Source organism: Cryptomeria japonica, chromosome 3, assembly GCF_030272615.1.
Source record: "Cryptomeria japonica chromosome 3, Sugi_1.0, whole genome shotgun sequence".
Taxonomy (NCBI): domain Eukaryota; kingdom Viridiplantae; phylum Streptophyta; class Pinopsida; order Cupressales; family Cupressaceae; genus Cryptomeria; species Cryptomeria japonica.
The window spans coordinates 680,946,270-680,969,095 of NC_081407.1; the positions used below are offsets into that span (position 1 = coordinate 680,946,270).

At 35.2% G+C, this 22,826-nt stretch overlaps 1 protein-coding gene across 1 annotated transcript; it reads right to left on the reverse strand.

The window, feature by feature from the left end:
• Positions 1–15,272: 15,272 nt before the first annotated feature.
• On the reverse strand, positions 15,273–17,066 carry LOC131038598 (serine/threonine-protein kinase D6PK-like). The gene is made up of 2 exons (XM_057971085.2): positions 16,557–17,066; positions 15,273–15,970 (listed from the first exon to the last, which is right to left on the reverse strand). Exons 1-2 carry the CDS (start codon positions 16,925–16,927, stop codon positions 15,349–15,351), a joined length of 993 nt encoding a protein of 330 aa, XP_057827068.2. The 5' UTR covers positions 16,928–17,066; the 3' UTR covers positions 15,273–15,348.
• Positions 17,067–22,826: the final 5,760 nt, after the last annotated feature.

The following is a 22,826-nucleotide window of genomic DNA, read 5'->3' on the forward strand; positions in this document are numbered from 1 at the left end:
TCCAAAGAGGCATATGTGCATACTATAAAATCTCTAGACGGATCAGGAACTGCCAAAATTGGAGCACTGACAAGGAGTTCCTTCAAGGTATGAAAAGCTGACTCACATTGTTCTGACCAAACAAACTTCTTCCCTTTTCGCTGTAGAGAAGTGATTGGGTGACCTATCCAGGAAAAACCTTGAACAAATCGACGGTAGTATCCGGCCAAACCCATAAAACTCTGAACTTCAGAAATGCTGGTTCGCACTGGCCAATCAACAATGGCTTGGATCTTTGAAGGATCCACGGATACACCTTCCCCTGAAACTATATGACCAAGATAGTTTACCTCTGATTGAAAAAAATCACACTTTGCCAAATTAGCATAAAGTTGGTTTTCCCTCAAGCACTGCATTACTTGTCGTAAGTGACCTTCATGTTCTTCCATAGTTCTAGAATAAATTAATATGTCATCTAAGAACATAAGGACAAAATGATCAAGGTAGGTGTGAAAAACCCCATTCATGAGGCTCATGAAAACTGAAGGCGCATTCGTCAACCCAAATGGTACTAATGTGAACTCATAGTGACCATAACGAGTGCGAAACATTGTCTTATGAATATCTGCATCTTGGATACGCAACTGGTGATACCCAGATTTCAGGTCAATCTTAGAGAATATCTTGGCTCCCTTTACCTGATCAAAAAGATCATCAATACGAGGCAAAGGATATCGATTCTGGATGGTTACCTTATTCAGCTATTGGTAATCAATGCATAACCGAAAAGAACCATCCTTATTCTTAACAAAGATAACAAGCACACCCCAAGGAGAAACACTAGGAAGAATGAATCCCTTGGCTAACAATTCTTCTAGTTGCAACTTCAATTCACTCAACTCCTGAGTGGTCATCCGATATGGAGCTCTCGAAATAGGTTCTGCACCAGGAACCAAATCAATGTGAAAATCTATGTCTCTCTTTGGAGGCATACCAGGAATATCTAATGGGAATACATCAACATACTCTTGAAGAATAGGGTGACTATCAAGAGCAATTTCTTGACTCTTTAACTCATCCATGTCCTCAAGAGTAACTGAAAAAAGTTGACACCCTCTACGCATGCACCGCTTAAGTTGCATAGCAAAGATCAAACGTAAGGATATTGGTCTCTGAACTCCAACAATTTTCACTTCCTTGCCAAGGTCATCTAAACACTCCACTGTCTTCTTGAGACAATCTACGTGAGCATTATGAGAAGATAGCCAATCCATTCGCAACACAACTCCATAAGAACCCAAAGGAATGACTCGAAGGTCAACTGAAGTAACTAAGGTTCCTAGATTCAACTCACAATTGGGAATAAAGGCATCTACAGAAACACAGACACCTGTAGCCAACTCTACTTGCCACCTATTCATCTCCTTAGTAGATGTGAGTCCACACCGCTCCACAATAGACGAAGAAATGAAAGAATCTGAAGCACCGGAATCAAAAAGTACAGAGATAGGGGTTCCACGCAACATACCTACTGCTTCTATAACTGTACCCTGATGATCAGCTTGGTGGTTATCCACCACTGTGAACACTCTGTGAGATCTGCTTGCATCTCCCACTGTAGGTTCTAATGCTGCCGGTCGTTGACTACCTGTGTTGTGGAAACGCTGAGGACACTGTGCAGCTCTATGAACATACTGCTCACAAGAGAAGCAAGCTCCTCTATTACTTGTCAGACCATTGGATTGCTGATAATTTCCTTGGCTAGGGGCATGAGATGCACTTTGCAAGGATTCCCCTGTAGGGCCCTGTCTGCCCCTCTGCCAATTTCTAATTTTCTTAAATTGAGCATTGCCACCCTTCTAGGTCTGGAACTGTTTCGGTTTTGATGGTTGCTGCTACTGTGGTCCACCCTTAGCAGGTGCCTGCGGAGCCTTAAATGGTGCAGCTGACTAAAACTGATTACCATGAGCTCTATTCCCACTGGAAGGAGCACTCCCTATCTGCACACCTGTTTGCCCACCAAGAGCACGACTAAGGTTTAGCTCTACCAATCGGGCTTTTGCCACAGCTGTCTCTACTGAAGTTGGCTCAAACACCCTAACACCTCCACTAATGCGATCATTCAAACCCCTCAAGAAATGTTGCACAAGCATAGCCTCATTATTACCAATTCCCGCATACTGCTTGAACTCATAGAATCTATGCTCATATTGGTCTACCATCATACCATACTGTCGCAGTGCATGGAACTCATTTGCCCAAGTTTGTTTCCATTGGGGCGAGAGAAACCGTGCCCTGAATCTCTCCAAAAATAGCTCCCATGTCACAGTGTTAATGCACACACCGATCATTTCCTCCTCCAGTCTCCACCAGATTGACGTGAAGTTTTCGAGATGCATAATAGCACATCTTGCCTTGGTGTTGCTACTATATGGGAACATAGCAAAACACCTATCCAGACCGATAAGCCAAGTCTCTGCCTCTAGACCAGTACCCATACCATTAAAGATAGGAGGGTTGGACCTTATCAAGTCCTTTATGTGACCCAAAGAAACTGGATCTTCATTGCTTGCAATCCCTCTCCTTCTAGGTGATCTTTCCCTCTCTCTTTCTTCTAGAACTGGCTAAACAACCTCAGGCCTAGGGCCTAACCTAGCAAGAACCTCCTGAAACATTTGTCTCAGCTCTTCCCTTTCGGGAACCTGCTCTTCTACATGAGGTAAGTCCTAATGAACATACTGTTCTGGCTCAGCACTAACATGAGTAGGTGGTGGTGAAGGACTATGATGATCAGAACCACAGCCTCGTCCTCCACCTCTTCCTCTACCTCTACCTCTATTGCGACCACCCATACGACCACCTCCCCTATCTCTCCTAGCCATGACCGAGTACTACAAAAGAGAAAAGATGCAGATTTATGACAAGGATAAACAAGGAAAACACAATTGTTAAGACCTAATATAAAAAAAAACAATCAAGTTGAATAGGCACACTACAAACCCAAAGTACCCAGTGTTGAAACTTTGCTCTGATACCAAATGTAATGCCCCGTCAGGAACCCTGAAGGAAAACATCATAATCTATGCAACTAAGGGTGAAATAATTTTTTTTAAAGTGCATGAATTAAACCTTAGTACATCTAATATCATAGCGGAAGTATAACACCTGAATTTCCTAAGGGTTACCAACGAATATTACTTTGTAAATTAGATATTTAAGATAAAATTTCCACAATGAAAGAATTTAAAATACTTCAAGCATTCATATATTATAAAAGAATTAAGTAATTGAAATAGCATACATTACAATGTATTTTTGCTTACAATATTCGAAAATACATGTTTTCAAAAAGAAAATTACATCATGAGCTAAGATGTTACAAAATGAAAGTTACATAAAGTTTCTTTTCAAAACCTCTAGTTTTCAACTGAATCATGGTTAGGAATAAGAGCTGGTACATGAATCACGAACCAAGAAAATCAGTGAAGTCCTTCCTCACCTGAAGATACGTTCTAGTACATCCGATGGGAAGTGACACTATCACCCGACCATGTGATTCCGAAAAGGAACCACCCCACCGTGCTGGAGATAGTAGATAACCCTCAAGCAAGCAAAATGAAACAAGAACGAAAGGACTACAAGATTCCACTTACATTCATGTGACCCAACTCACAAAACACTAGTGACTCTAAGGAGAAAGTGTCATCGCATGTCTTACGATGGATACCATGGTACAACCTCCATAGGTCCCGGCCCCCATCCTGGGTTATCCTGGTAACCTCTCCTAAACCTCTGATTCCAACTAAGACTCATGCGGACCTTACCAATCCTCTCATGAAGACAAGGTGGTAAATTTTCCATTCTAGGCCTTCTCGCTACATTATGAGCCCTGTACTAGCACTTACCTATGTGCGAGGCACATTATTTTATTTAATTTTTATTCTACCCTTCCCTAATTATTTATTAGGTTTTCACTTTCTTAACCAACTTCCAAAGGGTTATCCTGTCACCACTTCGGTCACGGCCCCCGCTCGAAAGCCACTCTCTCTCTTAGGACACTACAGGCTAGTTCTATTTACAGAACTCTATGGTGACATAGACAGCCATACCCAATTTTGACCTACCTCAGATGAGAGATACATAATTACTTAACCTAAGGTTGACCTTTACTAATAACTCACAGTGGCTCATTTCCTTTAAGGTTATACATCTAAATAACTGGCCAAAACACAGTACACAAGACATACTGACAACATGACTTAATGTGCATAGTTGCAACCACCATATAAACAAGATAATATTATGTACCAACACCTATCACAAAATTTACTTGCAATACAAATATACGTTTGTCTAGACATGAAGAACAATTTGGTCGGTATAACACCGAACTTTACAATTATTAACATTTTTAAAAGTTCAATTACTCATGTTAACTACTATAGGTACGCAACCCCAATAATTTTTCATTTATACAATAGATGAAGATTAAAATAGATATATTTATTTCATCAAGGAAGTCTTACAATAAGACATAATACATTTCTTCCATATAATAACAAGTGTGAAATTTGAACTTAAACACTATTCCACTTCTATAGTCATAACGTAATCACAACTTCTATTATATGATTTTATTTAACAATCCCTAATGATAAATAAAACATAACCATAACTATTTCATAAGCAAGACAATAATCTGACATATATAGAGATTGTAAATATTAATGATCGTAAACTAAGAAATCCCTGACCTATTTGAAGTGTTGATCAATATGCAAGACCTTAATGCCCTCTTGCCGATAAATGCGCCTTGCTTGCGATCCTTTTCACCAATACTTTCCAACTCTATCAAAAAACAAACAAACAACTCTCTTGATACTATCAAAACACTATCCTCTCTAAACCTATTCTTCTTTCTACAATCCACCGTCCTTCCTTGGATACCAAAAATGACTTCTCTAATCCTTCGTTGCATCTCCCCCCTCTTCTCTTCCAACTCAATGGTCTATATATAAGGTTGTCATCTACCCTCTTTCCTACTTTTAGGCTACCTCTACTAGAGGTGGATTGACTCTAAGTGACACCACTCAAGATCTAATTGCATCATAACAGCCCTAATCGTATATGAACACCTATGTGTTCACCATGTAAAGTTATGCATTAAGCATTTCATGACACCACACCACTAAAGTGGTTAAGTCCATATTAATAATTTATCCATGAGGCTTTTAACTCCAAGACTAAGTCAGCTTTACTAAAAATAACTTCCTAAAAATGAGCAAATTAAATAACTATCTAATACACGTTGATAATGGTGGATATGGATGGGTTTACGTGGGTTGGTAAACCACATTATTCTCCAAGTTACTCCCTATGTTACCTCTTAACCCTTCATTAATTCCTTCCATGACATACCTGAATGGATATGGTTGCATATAAATTGGTGTCACTTTCTACTTAGGCGGTGAGTGAATCAGTGTGGAGAAGCCTTTATTTAAAAGGGAGGAGGCACGTAATATAAAATGGAGGGGGTGTGTATAATAAAAAGGGAGGAGGGTGGTCGGTGGTAATACTGACCCCTCCCTTTTATTAAGGGGGGGTGGTCGATATTACTATCGACCTCCCTCACATAAACCTTTACTTGTATTAAAGAAACCATCTTTTCTCGGTCGTTACTTGTAACAGTTTCTACATTTCCTAAGTCTCGGTGGCTTCCAGTATACCATTAAACTTGTCGACTTCTACTTGCAAATGGTTGTTATGTGGAATAGCCCTCGTGGTTTTCCACTTGCTATGTGGAGCATGCTTTATCGAAAGGGAGGAGGGTCGACTACATAAACCGGTTTCCCTGCCATTACACTGTGGTTTGTGAGGAATATATGCCAAGTCGAACAGCTACAACGGCTTGACTATCAGCTTGACTATCAACTCTTCTAACAATCGTTATCTAAGAGGAACCACCACCCTTAGAAGCACTAACCTTAACTTTAACATAACCGATAATATATTTATATTAAACTTTTGTGTTTTAATCAAAGAATTAAATGCTAATTTGGTATTCTATAGTATCAATATCTTATAATATATGATAACTAAAAACCCGCCACCTTTTATTCAATCAAGTTTATTTTATTCGTTTTAATATAATTTCATTATTATATTTTAATAATTAATTAATAACTTTCATTTTAATATTTAAACATTAATCTTCCTAGCAATTTTACTTTTAAATATATAAATATATACTTTAATTTCAAATGCTTATAACTAATGACTTTTTTTTATATGGATTTATATTCGAACAATCGAATTATATATATATATAACTCAGTCGAAAAGCTTATTAAATATAATATATTTATAATCCTAACTTTATACATGCATAATCTAAAAAACACAATAACCCGATGGGCGATATCAACTATTGATAATACGATCACCTTATCTTAACTCCAATAACTAGTTATAAGTGACTATTGCCTTCCGAGTATATTATGTCCTTACATATATTCAAATGATCGAATTGCAACTATCGAGCTAACAAGCTGATAAAATTCATATCAACTCATACCAAGATATTAACTTGTCCTTTATAAACAATATTAAGTCACTAGATCACTTGATTCTTTTTCCTTCGATTACCAAAACTACTTTTTACTCTTAAAGACGTAATAAACGTAACAATTACCAATGATATACAAAAATTGGGAACACTGGACACGCAAACTGAGCAAGCATCATGCGACTTTTATAAAGATCAAACATTAAAATATGAAGACCAAACCAATTGATAGACGACTAACTGAAGGCACTCACCCGAGTGTAACTGACTAAAAATAGGGTCAACTACTATCTCCTTCACTTCCATCAAAAAATATAAGGCACGCTCAGACCTGTGTAGCCAGGTGGAGACGATACCCCGTACCTACCCGATACTTGTACCTGCAACATCCTGCATCACCGACCACACATGCATACATACATATATAGAAATTTCAACATACACACCGATGAAGGAGAATCGCGATGTTCCTTGTCTCACCAAGATGAGTGAAGGAAAATCGTCCCCATGCATCCCATACCCTCACAGATACACAACACACAGTGCATAGATGAAGTAAAGCGTCAGTACATAGCAATGAACCATATAATGCCATAAAACATAAGTACATAAATACTGCAAATAGATGATATATCTCATTATCAGATAAAACATGGAACAATGTTATATAATTCTAAATAAAAAATGATAATGTATCCACTGAGAATAACAAGAACAAAATATCAGTTCAAACAAGTAAGGGTACTACAGAATATTTTCAATTTTATCAACAACTATTCTAGGAATGTTCAACAAATAGAGATAATATACTAGGATATTTTGTAAACAAGATTTAACAAGTTGAACTTTTCCTGGAAGGATTAGTAATTTTTCTTTCCACGCGATAAGCTTTTTGTGAAATATCTCAATTAAACTATTCCATAAATTGTTAGGAGGACATTTTGAAATAAGAGGGAGACCCAAGTAAGAATTTGGCAAAGAAGTGGTGTCACATCCAAGAATCCTAGTGATCTTGGCTTGTAAGGAAGACAAGACATTAAAGAAGTATATTTTAATTTTGTTATAGTTGATATGATATCTAGATAACTAATCATATTATTCAAAATCTCCTGCCATCCTTTGTCTTTAGAAAAATAGGCCTTACCAAAGATAATGGTTTCATCCATAAATTGCTAACGAGTTATAGGAGGAAGATGGGAATCAACTTTAATACCATTGAGACAATTTTGATCTATATCTCTGAATTTTTCTTCCCAAAACTTCAACAACAATGATAAGAAAGTAAGGTCAAAGGGGTTTACCTTGTCGAAGCCCTCTACCACAAGAGAAATAGAATTTAGGAGAACCATTAAATAGCATCGTGCACATAGGAGAGGTAACACATTCATTAATAATCCTAAAACATATACCTTTAAAACCAAACTTTTTAACACTTCAAAGAGGAAATTCTAGGAGACTCCATCATATGCATTGGAAATATCAAGTTTAAGGTCCATACCTGCCTTTTTTTATATTCCATAGAGAGGGCTAATTCATGGGTAGTTATGACAGCATCCAAGATATGCCTACCTTTAACAAAGCCTTCTTCTGATTATCAGAAATTATCTTATCCAATACATTTTTTAGCCTATTAACCATGATCTTAGACATGATCTTGTAACATTTATTACAAAGGCTGATAGGCCTAAAAATTTGCAAGGAAACAACATTCTCATACTTGGGAATTAAAGAAATAAACATAGGCTGAACCTGTTTAAGGATTTTACTAGCTCTAAAGACGTTTCTTGTCACATTGTAAATATCAATCCCAAGAACATCCCAAAATTCTTGAAGAAATTCCAGTGGGAGGGTAAGTGCACAAAGTTGAGTCCACTTAGAGTGGAAGTTTCAAACTTAGCCAAAAACAAAAAAATATGTCGAATGAAATGAGATCTTGTTATGCTTTGGGGTTTTGAGCTAAAATTTGAAATGGGATCCCGTTTCACGGTCAGATCCCAAGCCTGAATCTACGAAATGGGATTTTGTTTTGAAAACAAAACAAGATCCCATTTCATAAGCAAAATGGGATCCTATTTCTTTTTAAATTATTTATTTATTTTGTGGAAAATGACTTAAATATATATGAAGTATAACATTTAAGTATAAGTCACCTTTCAATTTCTCTTTTTCCTTTCTTATACTTTAAGTTATATTTCATGTATATATTGGTAGGATGTTTGAGATTGGTTTTCAATCTCTAGGAGTTGTAATACAAATTCTATATTTTAAAAGATCTTATAAATTTTCAAAAAATCAAATTTCAATAATCACCATGGTCATGTTAGCATTTGGTTGCTTTCTTTATCTCACTCTCTTTATCTTCCTTGAGATCTAGAACCATCTCTCTCTATATCACTCTTCCTCTATCCCCTCTTGTACCTCTCTATCTCACTCTCTCCTCCCACTCCCAAAATATAGACCTATCTCTCTACCTCACTCACATGCATAGCTCCCTACTCTTTGTCTCCTCTCTCTCTTCACACCTCCCTTAACTCTCTACCTACCTCTATTTCTTTACATATACCTCTCTATCTCTCTTTACATACCTTTGTCTCCTTTTCTACCGACTTGTCTTTCTCTACATACATCTCTCTTTCACCCTCTCTCTTTCTCTCTCCCACCCTCTCTCTCTATCTCTCCACCCCTCCCACTCTTCACCTCTCTTCCCATCCATCTCTCTCTAGTTACTTATATCTCCTCTCTCCCTCTCATTTTATCCATCTATCCCCAATCACTCTCTTTATATCTCCTCTCACTCACTCTACCTACCTCTTCGTCTCTCCCTCTCTATTTTTATAAAGAGAGTGTGAGTAGGGAGATAAATGAATAGAGAGGGAGAGAGGAGATAAAAAGAAGCAGAAAGAAATGGATAGTTATAGAGTTGGAGAAAGGGAAGGAAGGAGGGATCAAGATGTAGAGATGGAGAGAGAGGGGGGAGATGGAAATAAGTGGGGAGAAGAGGGCGGGAGAGAGAGAGAGGAGGTGGAAGATAGATGTATGTAAAGAAATATAGGTAGGTAGGGAGAGAGACATAGAGAGAGGTATATTTAGAGAAATATAGGTAGGGAGGGAGTGAGGGGAGGTGTACAGAGAGAGAGAGAGAGAGAGAGAGAGAGAGAGAGAGAGAGAGAGAGTTAAAGATGTGAGAGAGAGGTAGAGAGAGTGTTAAAGATGTGAGAGAGAGGTAGAGAGATAGGTCTAGAGCTCGAGGGAGATAAAAAAGAGTGATATAGAGAGCGATAAAATACTAACAAGAGCCTGATGATTATTGAAATTTGACTAAGTTTGAAAATTAAAATATTTAATAAAATCTAGAAGTTGCATTATAAATCATAGAGATCTAAAACCATTCTCAAACATCTTGTCAATGTATACATGAAATATAACTGAAATGTTATATTTCATGTATATATGTCATTTACAATATAAAAATAAATAAATTTATTTTTCATGTATATATGTCATTTTCAAAGTAAAAAAATAAATAATATAAAAAGAAACAAGATCACATTTTGTTTTTGAAATGGGAACCCATTTTTTACTAAATAGGGTCCCGTTTAAAAATATATAAAAAATTTAGCACTAAATTTTACTTTGGATTTTGCTTCAAAAAAAGGATTGGGGAGCCTACCCTTAGCCTTGGACCTGGTTTGACCTACAACTTGAAGGCCATATCAGTGTCCATACAAAATAATAACTTTGGACATATATTTGAATACCAATTATGTAGATTTTTTTTTTAAAATAATGAAAACCCATTATAGAAGAGACTCTATAGATTCCAAATATGTATTTAAAAAAAAATTGGATTAGTTTTTTATATTTTTAAAATAATTTCTATTGAAAGAGGTCCATAAACTTGAAATAACAGGGTTTCTTATTCTTTTAATAACTTTTCTATTTTTAAGGTTTTTGAAAAACAAATTATATGGCATCAAATTAGAGACAATTATACATAATTTAAAAATAAAAATAAAAAACTTTAAGTTTAAGTCAAGTTATGTTTGTTGCACATGAGGGCTTTCAAAATAGCAATTATGCCCAATAAAAAATTAACAAAAAAAATATTTAGAAAACAATTACAAAAAAATATCCCCATCAAGGTGAGTGAGTTACAAATATATTCCTAAAAGGAATAAAAAAAATACTTTCATTTAGGTCAAATTATGCTTGTTGTACACGAGCATGTTATGGTCCTAAAAAAGTGACTTTTAAACTATAGATTTTAGAAATGACTATTAAAACTTAATTTCTATCATCTGGGTATTAAACTAAATTACATATTTGGAAGCTATACTTTGAGCACTATATTTTCTATTGTTAACTTTTTCCAAGATTTATTCTTTAAGTGCTTCAAATTTTTAGGTCAATTGGAATGAATCCTAAAAAAATGGGAAAATACTTCCACTTTTTGGACATAAAGTAGACTCAACTTCTTACACACATTTAGAACCCATCTAGGCCAGGGACTTGATAGGCTTCGAATGAGAAAACCACCTCCTTAAATTCCTGAAGGAAACTTTTGAAGTTAGTTGTTCCATTTCCATATCCTTAATCACCTCAGGGATAACCTCCAACATAACCCATAAATCCTTAAGATGATTATGGCCATTACTATACGAATAAACAAAAAAGGAAAAAAACATCCTATCTATCCTAGCATCATCCTCACTATGAGAGTCATACTCTCTCTGGACACTTCTTATATTATTTCTACTCCTATGTTTCATAGCTGACTAATGAAAAAAATTGGTATTCCTATCACCCTTAGTAAGCCACTGCACACGAGAATTTTGTTTCCAAAAGCCTTATTCATATTTGTTCAATCTAGCCCATTGATTTCTTAGGGATTTCTCCTCCATACAATCTTACAAATCAATCTAACTTCACTCCATTCTATCCTATATGGATTTTAGTGTTGAGGTAGTATATTTCTTGTGATCAAAGATGTTACCAAAGGAACATTTATTCCATCCTTCACATTAATTATCTTTTAATATTTTTAACTTCTACAACACACAAAACATTGGAGTCTCATCCACATGAGTATTCCACCATTGAACCTCCAAGCTCCTAAAATGCGGGTTTTGCATCCACATAATCTTATACCTAAAAGGAAAGGGATGTTTCTTTAAACCATCCTCCCAAAAGACAACAATAGCATTGTGATCGGATCCTGTTTTGGGTAGGGATTTGAGAGAAAGAGCATCCACATTATCCCAATTGCAATAAACCAAAAACCTATCCAACCTTACTTGGATTAAATGATGACCTTTCCTCTTATTAGACCAGGTAAATTGATAACCTTGTACAATGATATCTAGCCAACAATAATGATAAAGTTAGCCTAGTCACTCATACTTTCAAAGAACTCATTAGAGCCTCCAAGTTTCTTTGAAGGGTACATGGGTGAATTGAAATCACCACCCAACATCCAAAGTTTAGTCAGACCATTTAGAATAAGGGAAGCCAACGAATTCCATAGAGCAACCCTAGGAGATGTAACATTAGGGGTATACATATTAATAAGGTCCCACATTTGAGTTGTCTTTAGATTTTGCATCTTAAAAATTAAGTTGTTCTTGGAAGTATGAACAAGGGTTCCACAAAAGGAGGCCAAGTTCCACAAAGTAGTATTACCACCAAAAGCACCCTCAACATCATTAGCAAAATGCCAAAAATGCTTGCTAATATTTTGAAACATATCTTTTTTAATTTTGTTTTCTTGTAACAAAAGGATATCAACCCTCTAATCCATCATCAAACATTTTAGCATATGTTTTTACAAGGCTATTTAAGCCCCTCATATTCCATATAAAAATCTTCATCTAAACAATTGATAGAATAGGTTGCTCAACCTTGAGCGGCTTTAAGAACTCCTTAGCTGAGGAGTCCATCCAATCGCTTCTTTTTATTTTTTGACTTTGAGAGGCCATCAAGGATTATTTTATTCCCACTAGCCACCTCTCTAACTACATCCCTACTTCTTGTATCCCTCTAAGAAGGTCTGTGAGGCTTGGAGTGCCCTCCCACATCCACCTTCTTTTTCTTATGTTTTGCACCAACCCGTGTCTAGTCCATTTCTGAGTCTTCCTCCTCCAAAATTTTCTTAGATTTACTTGGACAAGGAGTAGAAGAGAATTTTGAAAGATTTAACTTGTCCTTTAGATTCATAAACCCCATCTTTTATTTTTCATTTCCCACACTTCAAATTTTATCAAGATTAACATTCTCCTTATTATTTGGGCTTGAAAACACCTCCTAGCTAATTGTATCTTTTATTGTCTATAAAGGGTAGTAGACCTCCATATACCATTAACATTTTGACTATCAATTTTATTATCTAGAGGAAAGAACTAGGCTCTAAACATATATGATCAGATTGAAGTTACCCAATATCAGAAGGGGACATATCCACCACTACCTTATCAACCATATTACTAGTACTTTCTTTAGGTTGATCCTTTATCCTACTTTCTTTTTGTGTATGAAACAAACTCCAACCCTATGACAAGCACCTCTCACTGAGTAGTATGACCATGCTTTTCATTACCCCCTATACACAATTGAATCTCAGGAATCAGAAGAGCAGGGTGTTTTATAATGGATGTAGACATAGTCATATCGTCCAACTATTTATTTTATCTTCTTTGTGACACTTCGCCACCTTAATCACTAAAGAAATGACCTGGCCTTTCAAACCATTTGTAGGAGGTTGTAGGACCTTGGTAGAAGCATTGTTTAGAGCATGAGAAACAAGAACAACATTGTTAGAGGGTAGCTGCTTCCTAACAAGCTTTTTCTTACATTCATTGCTAAAATGTCCATAGTTTTTACACACTTGATAGTAAGCCCTAGCATTTTAATTTTCAATAGGCTGAACCCAAGAACCAAATCTAGACTCAAGGGTGGCTTGGCTAGGGAGAACAATGTTAACAACCACATTAACATAAATTATAGAAAAGATGAGCCTAGATTTGTTTTGGATTATTCTATCCACTACCAAAAACTTACCAAACGATTCAGCAATACCCTTGAAGACACCAGAGGTCCAATATTCCAAAGGAAGCCTAAGGAGGCAAATCCAAGTAGGAGCCACCACCCCAAGATCTTTCACAAAGCCCAACCTTGATTTCCATTTACAAAAAGAAATGATGTTTTGGAAGTTGCTACTATAAGTCCAAGGACCTTTTGTAAGAATCTTAACCAAGTCTTCTTGATTGACAAAGCTAAAAAGAAATGACCCATTGGCCATAGAACTCATAGACACACTTTTAATTTCCAATGAGAATCAACCCATTTTCTAACCTAATCAATATTAGGTCAAAAGGCAAGGAGCTTACTAACCAAAGAGAGGTTGAGTTCAACAATAGCAACATTCAACAACAGATTAGGAACCTCCACTAGCTGGCCTTGGATTTTATATGAATCCAAAGGTTCAGTCCAAGTAGAACCCTTAACCATTTTAGGAGACTTATCTCCTAATAACTTATTCACGAAACTTGTAGGTTCCTCATCAACAAAAAAAGAATCTAGATGGTGTTGAGGGGAGGTTGGGAGGAGAAGATCAGATCTTTGAGCTTCCACCACTGGGGTGTTAGTTTTTTTACTCAAGATAGTAGAGACCATATGGGCCATGACATAGGGGTTTTGGAGGTGGGGACATCTGCAGAGGGCCCCCATCAGGCGATCCCATCAATAATCAACATGACAAAGGAGAGAAAACACACAATACACAAGCCTTAAGACTCAATAAATCTCATACATTGAATCCCTATTGTTGGAACCCTTACTATTTTGGAAATGTTATTAACACATCTATTGATAAATTATTAGAAAAACTATCTTTTAATTAGTATTTAAAAATCTACTGTTTAAATTAATTTATTATATACTAATAAAATAATCTCTAAACATCTTTTATATAAAACAATCTGAAATAAATATACTAATTTTTAAATAACAAAAATATAACTGTGTAATTTTTCAATATCAATAATCAAAACAATCAAGAAAGAGTAAAATCTTAAACTTGTTGGATAATTTTATAGGGGAGAGGACCTAGTAGTTGTGCACTCTAACTTCATGCTTCTCAAAATCTTACATCAAAATTTCAAATCACTCTCAATTTTCTATAGTAGCTTACTTGGAAAGTCCCTTGCTTATAACTAAGGTTTTAGGGCCACATCATCAAATATCATGCCACATCAACGTGTTTTTTGCTGAAGTGTCTAAAACAACCCAAAGAAAAGGTGAAACCAATAGTCATGCAAAAGAGGCCCCCACATTTGTGCAACTAATGTGACATCACATGATTGGTTGCTTTTTACAACTAAAGGTACATTTCATTCAATTATGGGTATCCATCATAGCAATAACAACTTTAAAGTCACAACTATTGGTGCAATGTTGTCAAAAAGATTGGATATTAAATCAACAAGTAGGGGTATTAAATCAACAACTACCACAACAATTAGAACGTGTTCAACTATTGAATCCTCTCCCCTAATAACAATAAAATATTACAATTGAATTCAGAAATATATAACATGGACTCTGAAAATTTGATAAATCTAATAAAATATCAATCGAGTAATTTATTGTTTTGGTCAAAATGCATAGAGCATAATGTCTTGATTAGCATCAACCACACATTTCTCAAAACTCTAAAAATGCAGATTTGCTCGTTTCGTCTTCTTCCAAGTCACATTCAACATAGCTGTTGCTTTCCGATTTAATGCCCATGTCTGCTGTCGCTTTCCGATTTAATGCCCATGTCTCCTGTCGCTTTCCGATTTAATGCCCATGTCTGCTATCGCTTCATCTTCTTCTTCTAGGTGAAAACTGAGTGCAGTTTCAGTGGAGAGCGGCGGCACAAAAGGAGGCCTCGAAACAAACTGCAGCTGCTCCCATCTCATGCAGTCGAAGAATGGGTGGCTTTTTATTTGCTTTCTGTTTAGCCTCTCTGTCGGCTCTTTCGCAAGGAGCTTCTGAATGAGATCGTGGAGAGGAGATGAAGATGAGAAGGAAGGATCCTTGCTCATTATATTCACAAAAGTGTCCTTTCTATTTGACCCCCTAAAAGGCATTCGTCCATGACTCATTTCGTACAAAAAGAAGCCCAGGGACCACCAGTCCACATCGTAGGAGTGTGGTTTCCCCCATAGGACCTCTGGCGCGATGTACTCCTCTGTACCCACAAACGAACGAGACTTCCATTCACCATCTTCGCCATCATCGGGTATGATACGCAGGGACAAATCAAAATCAGTGAGCATTATGTGCCCACTATCTTGCACTAATATGTTCTGCGGCTTCAGATCTCTGTATAATATTCCCTTCTCGTCCAAATACTCCAATGCTATTACCACCTCTGCCGCGTAGAACCTGCGCAATACAGTAACAAATTTCTCAATTATTCAATGAAGAGAGATGTGCATATTGTGACACAACAAGGACCTAAGTCTGGTCGCCGTATGGCTGGTTTTACCTGGTTTTTTCTATCAGATACAATCAAAACTTTAGGAAGATTGTATCAATTGAAAGAGGGATTTCGGATATATACTCCTATTTTTCTCTGTTATTACTTGTATGGTTAAGAAATAAGAAAAAGAAAAGATTATAACCAAAATTAAATGAAATTGAGTGACCCTCAAAGAATCTATCAAAGATAAAAATCGAGAATTGAAAAGGTAAAACTGAGATTTTATCAAATAAATATCCCTCGATTATTAGAATGAATTATACACACCAAAATCGCTCGAAACAAATTGATGCGAAAGGATAACAATCTAAAATAATCAGATTGATATGGAGGATTTCAATAAAATCTTTGTTTTTCTCATTTCCAAATGAATCAGAATAAACAGGGAAGACAACAACAAAGGGCTAAGCCATCATGCTACAACCAGGACGGACAAAGACATCCACCAAATGCAAGTTTAGAAATGGAAAGGAACAAATAAATATTTACCTTATGGTGGACTCTGGAAAGGTCTGACCCGGTTGCCTGTGCCTCAAGACGCTTATATCTCCTCCCGAACAGTACTCCATGACCAGAAATGTATGATTCTCCGACTCAAAGTGGGTAAGCAAAGAAGGGAGAAAAGGATGATTCAAAGAGGAGAGAATATCCTTTTCTGTGGCTGCCATTTTGTAGGCGTTTCTCTGTTGAAGAATCTCCTTATTCATCACTTTGACCGCAAAAGCCTTGTTGGTGTCTCGATGAACAGCTAAGAAAACCGTACTCATGTTGCCCTGACCGAGGCGCTTGACAAGCCTCAGATCTTCAGAACTGAAACCTGCATCAACAAACTGAGATTGGCATTTCAACAACTGCTCCATCTCTTCTTCTCAATTACCTCGTCTTTCTTCCCTGCAGAGGGGCTTTGGGTATATATATACAGAGTTGAATAAAAATTCTTCCTGAATCATGTGCACTGCAGACACGCAAGCGAAACCCAGTCGTGACATTGCACGGAGATTGTTCCGTTGGTGTCACAAATAGGCATGACGAGGATCAGACACAATATAGTCTTTCTATTTTAATGGACGAGTTCAACTTACCCGTTGGATCTTATCCAAAAATAGATGGAGCATAGTTTTATGGGGTGGATTTAAATAAATTCATTATAACAGAATTTTTTTTTGTTGATATCAATTTGATGTGTTGTTTATTATTTTGGTTGGGTCCAAGTATTATTAAGAAAAAATGGATTATCTTTTGAAAGTTGGTGTCAAATGGATAAGTCCATAACTAAATTTCTATCATAAAATCAATGAGATATCAATGCCAGAATAGAAATATCTAAAAATTGTAGACCCTTCTTGATTCATCTTTCCTTTTTGTGCATCCATAGATTATATTCATATAGCTTAAACTATCCTTTGATGCTTTTGATAGATGTTTATGGACTTCTCTACGACTTGGATATTTTATTATTGATGATGGACATATCATATTGTTGTTGATATTATGGTTCCATATATATGATGACATTTATGAACTACTATTATGGTGGACTCATATTTGATGATCTACATGGACTTATTTTATATGCGAGGTTCATATTCGCTTATGATGATTTGATGGTATTATATTATGTGCTAACTTTACCTCAAGGTTATAATTGATATGATGATTATGGTAGTGATTGGTTGTCGTGATTGTTTTCTATTGTGGTTGTGTTGGCGACGATGTCATACCACTCATTCATGAACATGATATGATGTTGCGATTCCCTTTCACTTGTCTATTTATTTTCTGATACATGTTATTGCATATGTTGTTGTATGTGTATTGGTGGTGATAGTGTTGTAGGTACCAGACATTGACTCCACCCAGCGTCACAGGTTTGAGCATGTCTTCATCCCAATGGCAAGTTGATCGAAAGTGACATGAAATTCCATTCTACAGTCTAGGTTTAAGTTGGTATCCTGCCAGTCATGGTATTGTGGTTAGAGTTGTCTTGTGGTATTTTATGCTACCTTGTGTTAGGTTGTTTGAGGAGTTGTGATTATTAGTTAATTAAACTATTATTTAATTAATTGGTGTAAATAGTTTAAAAAAGTTAAATCGAATTAATGATTGGCATTAATATTTAATATTAATTTGTGATTTCTATTATTTGGGATTAATTATTATTTAAGCTTATTTTATGGATTTATATTAACTTAATGATTTTATATTATTGTTATTTATTAAGGATTATTTGTTCGAGTCTTTTGGATTTATTATTTATTTATATAGTTGTGGCATTAATTATTTAATTGGGCCTTTCTATTTTATTGTGCCTTGTTTTATTTATTTAATTGGTTGATAATATTATTATTTCTCTTTTTACCCTCTTTGGGTTATTAATTAATTATTTATTCTACCGACCCCATTTTATTATTGGTTGTGATATTATAATATTATTTTAATATATTATGCCTCAAATTGAGGCAGGAGTTGGTAAGAAATATATTTTAATAGATTATTTTCATAATGCCGGCGTTTTCTATAGTTTGGATATGATTTTCTATATATTGAGTTTTCTAAGATTATCATGGGATTGGCTTGCGAGATATTTTATAGAATATTATTGCATGATAAAATAATTTTACGAGTATTGGATTGTGGAGATTTGGTTTGGCTTGGTTTTGGTTGTTGGACTATTGCACTTCATCGGATTTGATTGCCCTTCCATAACTTCAAGTCCTTCCTATGTATTTTATTTTCGAAAGGACTGTCTACACCGTGTCTGAGGGATGGAAAATGATTATTACAAAAAGATTAATAATATGATTAATGAATTCTATATATTGGGGCTGTAGTTTTAATGTTTGTTTTCCAAAGTATTTCCGTGAATGGATTTCTATGAATGCTCCAGAGGTTCGCTATGTCTGCCATACAAATCTTGGACTCCCTAGCTACACATTCTAAGGTTAATGCTATTTGATTGTGTTTGTTCCTAGAGTATCACTTAATGACCAACAATGTGAGAAGATCCATTGTTAATCTTTGTAATTGACTTCCTTTGTGTTTTGGCTGGAAGTGAATGTGTGTCATTGTATGATGTTTGTGCATCAGTCTATCTCTTATTATTTTTATTGAGCTCTTTTGTTTACTTGGGTCAATGCATTTATATTTGGGTTGATTTGATCACATTTGGAAGCCTTATCGATTTATCAGTCTTAGTCATAATCCTTACCTTCATGTATTCTGAGTTTTACCTCAAAAGCATTTAATCCTTGAGTAAATTCGCCATTTTAACAAAAGTGCTATTCTATTCATTAGACGCGCTATAGTATGTTTCATAATCATTGTAGTATATGTTAAATACATTGTGGAAACAAGTATATGTGTTGCACAGAGGGGCTAAAGTGCAAACTAAGTCACAAAGGCGCTAAACTATTTGTTATATGTGCTAAACTCCTAATGAAGGCTTAATGCATTGCTCTACTGAGCAAATGTGCTAAACTGCCTTGTTTGGTTTCTGTGATGATTTTTGACTTTTCGAGTCAAAGTTTTTGCTTTTAGTTTGATCTTTTTGTCAGTCCAAAGGTCAAGTTTGTGTATTTTGAGTGTGTTGAGGTGATTCGTATAATTTATTATGGTTGGCTATTTGCATTATTATACGTATGCAAGATGATGGATACCTTGTTGTTATTTACCAGGGTTCATGTTGAATGTATTCTTGATGAAGTGGACTTGGTTTTATGTTGATTATGAGGTTTCTATTGTTATCACTTGTCTTGCATGTACTTTTTGATTATTATTGGATTTAGGACCTTGGATAACCAGGTTCTGTGTTATTGAAAACCCTTGATTGTGTTATGATATGTTCTTACCCTAAGATCTAGGTGCATGCTACTGGGAGTGGGCTTCCAAGTGAGTGACTGGGGTCATGAGGAGTAGACAACTAGGTTACTTGGGCTCTATACCACCTGAATATCTCATTGGGAGTTTACTTTGTAATCAAAGAGATAACTTAATTAAATCATTCTAGGTGGGTTGGGTAGTAGTAATTTGCCTTAATAAGATAAGAAGCGGACATTGTGGCCCCAATACCTTACCTTGGGATGATAAGGTAGACCCAAGATAGGATTGGGAAGGCCTTGGTAATCCAGGTAAGCTAATCTCCCTTACTCTCTCAAGGTTGAGATGACCCCGCACAAGTATCACAGAATCCAGGACAAGAGCCCAAGTTTCCATTGTTGTTTTATTGTGATAGCATGCGATGAAACTCATTCCCTACATGTACGCCCTAGCACCTTAAGCCTTGATTTGTGGAAAGCCTCTGGAAGTCCTATGTTTTATGTTGAGCCTTCGATCTATCCATATATTTTGTTGGAGTAATGTTCTTGGAGGTTTGGTTGTACTCTTTGGTTGTTAGGTGTCAGCCTAGATCTAGAGTGTGTGTGGGATCTTGTGTTATCTCATAGCACAGGGGGTGGTTCCTTATGGTTCTGTATGGTCAGGTGGTTTGATGCCTTCTTCCATCGGGATGTTTTCATTAGATTCTCTTGTGCATGGATGTGGATTCATTACCCTTGTAGCCATGGATGGATTCTTGGAGTAGATTGATGTATTATGTTACATGTAGCATTTACATTCTATAATTCATGAGATAGTAGTATTTGTACATGTTAAGACTATGTAAAATGATGTAAAAGGATATTGTATCCATATTTAAAGAGAAATATTGTAATAGGTTGTAATCATGATTCTTGAAATTGAATGTGATGTTATTTCCCTTGTTAGAACTATATTGTATCTTGGATAGTATTCATTGTGGAATAAAGGAATTGGAATCATGGTTAATGTTATGGTGTTATGGGTTAATCTTAATGGAATTAGACTACATGTTTTTAGATTAGAAAGGAGTGTATTCTATTATTGTATTATCATTGGAATGGAATAATGAAAAAATGATAAAGTATAGAAGTATTGGGTATTAGGAACATTTGGATTGGTGCTCTAAAGTGAATCTAAAGGAATTAATGACATTTTAATTATGTTAAAATGTGTTCATGGTATTTGGATATGCTACAATGTGTTAGTTTAATGAATGGATGATCTTTTATGTTGATTTCACTAGTAATTATTGGGAGTAAAGGTATCTAAGTAATGGCATTAAGATACCCTAGGGAATGTAATTAATAAGATGTAAATGATGAGTTGTGTTTATTTCTGCTTGTGTAATCTGATCATATGATTATGCTTCTTAAGTTGAATATGTGCATATTGGGATATGAGTGTTTAATGCATTTGAGTATTTTAGTTGATTATGTTGCATTAAATAATGATATTTAAAAAATAATAATTATCTCTATTTGTTGGATAGTTAGTTATATTTCTCTACGGTATTTTGGCGAGCATTACAAAAATTCTTAAGATTATGTAATATAGGAAAAATAAATAATACAAATCAAAATAATCCCCTAGCACCAATATATAGAACACAAGATAAATGTATAAAAAATCCTTCCAAATAAAACTAGTGAATAGTTCAACCAAACCCACCAAACCAACAAACTAGTCGAAATAAAAACTAGGATGATGAATACAACAAGGAGATTAGTCCACCCATACTATGATAAAACATGAAACCACCAACACACAAAAATCTAATACATAATGAAAATCACTAACACACTACCACAAGATCACATTAAACAACCACAAAGATGCATATGAGCATTAAATAACCTACATTCACAAAATGAGAACTAGGCAACATTCTAAATAAAAACACACCCATAAGAGAACCATTGATAGAAAAATTTGAATGATGCAAATATAAAACACATAAAAAAGGTTTTATAGATAAGTTTTTTAGTTGCCAAGGATTTAAATTCTTGACTCAAACTATTGCTCAAAACTAGGGAAAGGGAGACAAGTTATTGTAAAAAAGAGATAGGGTTCACAAACAAGGTGAGGAAAACCTTGGGCCAAGTAATGTTATAGGGAAAATCCTTTTATTCTTTAGGCTCTACAATGTCAATGATTATGATCTTTGAGATATCATTGATAGCATTATTTAACAAATATAGAGAAATGACAAATAGGACATAAGTAGCCATGTCCTGATTGTGGTATTTATTTAAGTAGACCTTCTTAGCTTAAAAATAAGTAGGACAATAAAAATTAATACCAAAAATAATTTAGATAAAAAATATTTTAGATAATACAAAGGAAAATTATAATTCTTCTTAAGTTTGTAAATGAGATTGATGTTATTTGGTCATATATTGTTGTTAGGACTACATTATGCTCTATCAATATAAATGAAATATGGTAGGACTACTTTATACTATATTTTATATGGTAGGACTATTTTATGCCCTATTGGTAAATATGTTAGACTATGCATGAGGGAAGGATAGATTAGAAAGAGATAGGAATAGGGTGATACAATGAGCTATTTTAAGGTGATAAGTTATAAATCTGAAGATGTAATGCCTGCCAAAATGCCCTAGATAATTACACTAACTAACATGCAAAATAGAGATAACAATTTTTTTTTTAAACATCTATACATGCATCCAATACAATAACTTCTTATATGCAATAACATTCATTATCTTAGTAGAATTAAATCAATATGAACATGAACAACAATGAGATACTCAAGCGGAAATGAAATACAATATATCAATAACATCTATCTTCCCTAGGGTAAATCAACACCATTACTTAAACTAAACACTTAACAAATCCTAATCATTCATTTCTTTTAACATAAAATAAACATCTAAA

Excerpts from the sequence above, each read along its gene's own strand:
- LOC131038598 (XM_057971085.2), bottom strand. The coding sequence starts at position 16,927 with ATGGAGCAGTTGTTGAAATGCCAATCTCAGTTTGTTGATGCAGGTTTC. Across the intron at positions 15,971-16,556 it reads TTTCCAGAGTCCACCATAAG|GTTCTACGCGGCAGAGGTGG; the intron begins GTAAATATTTAT and ends TGTATTGCGCAG.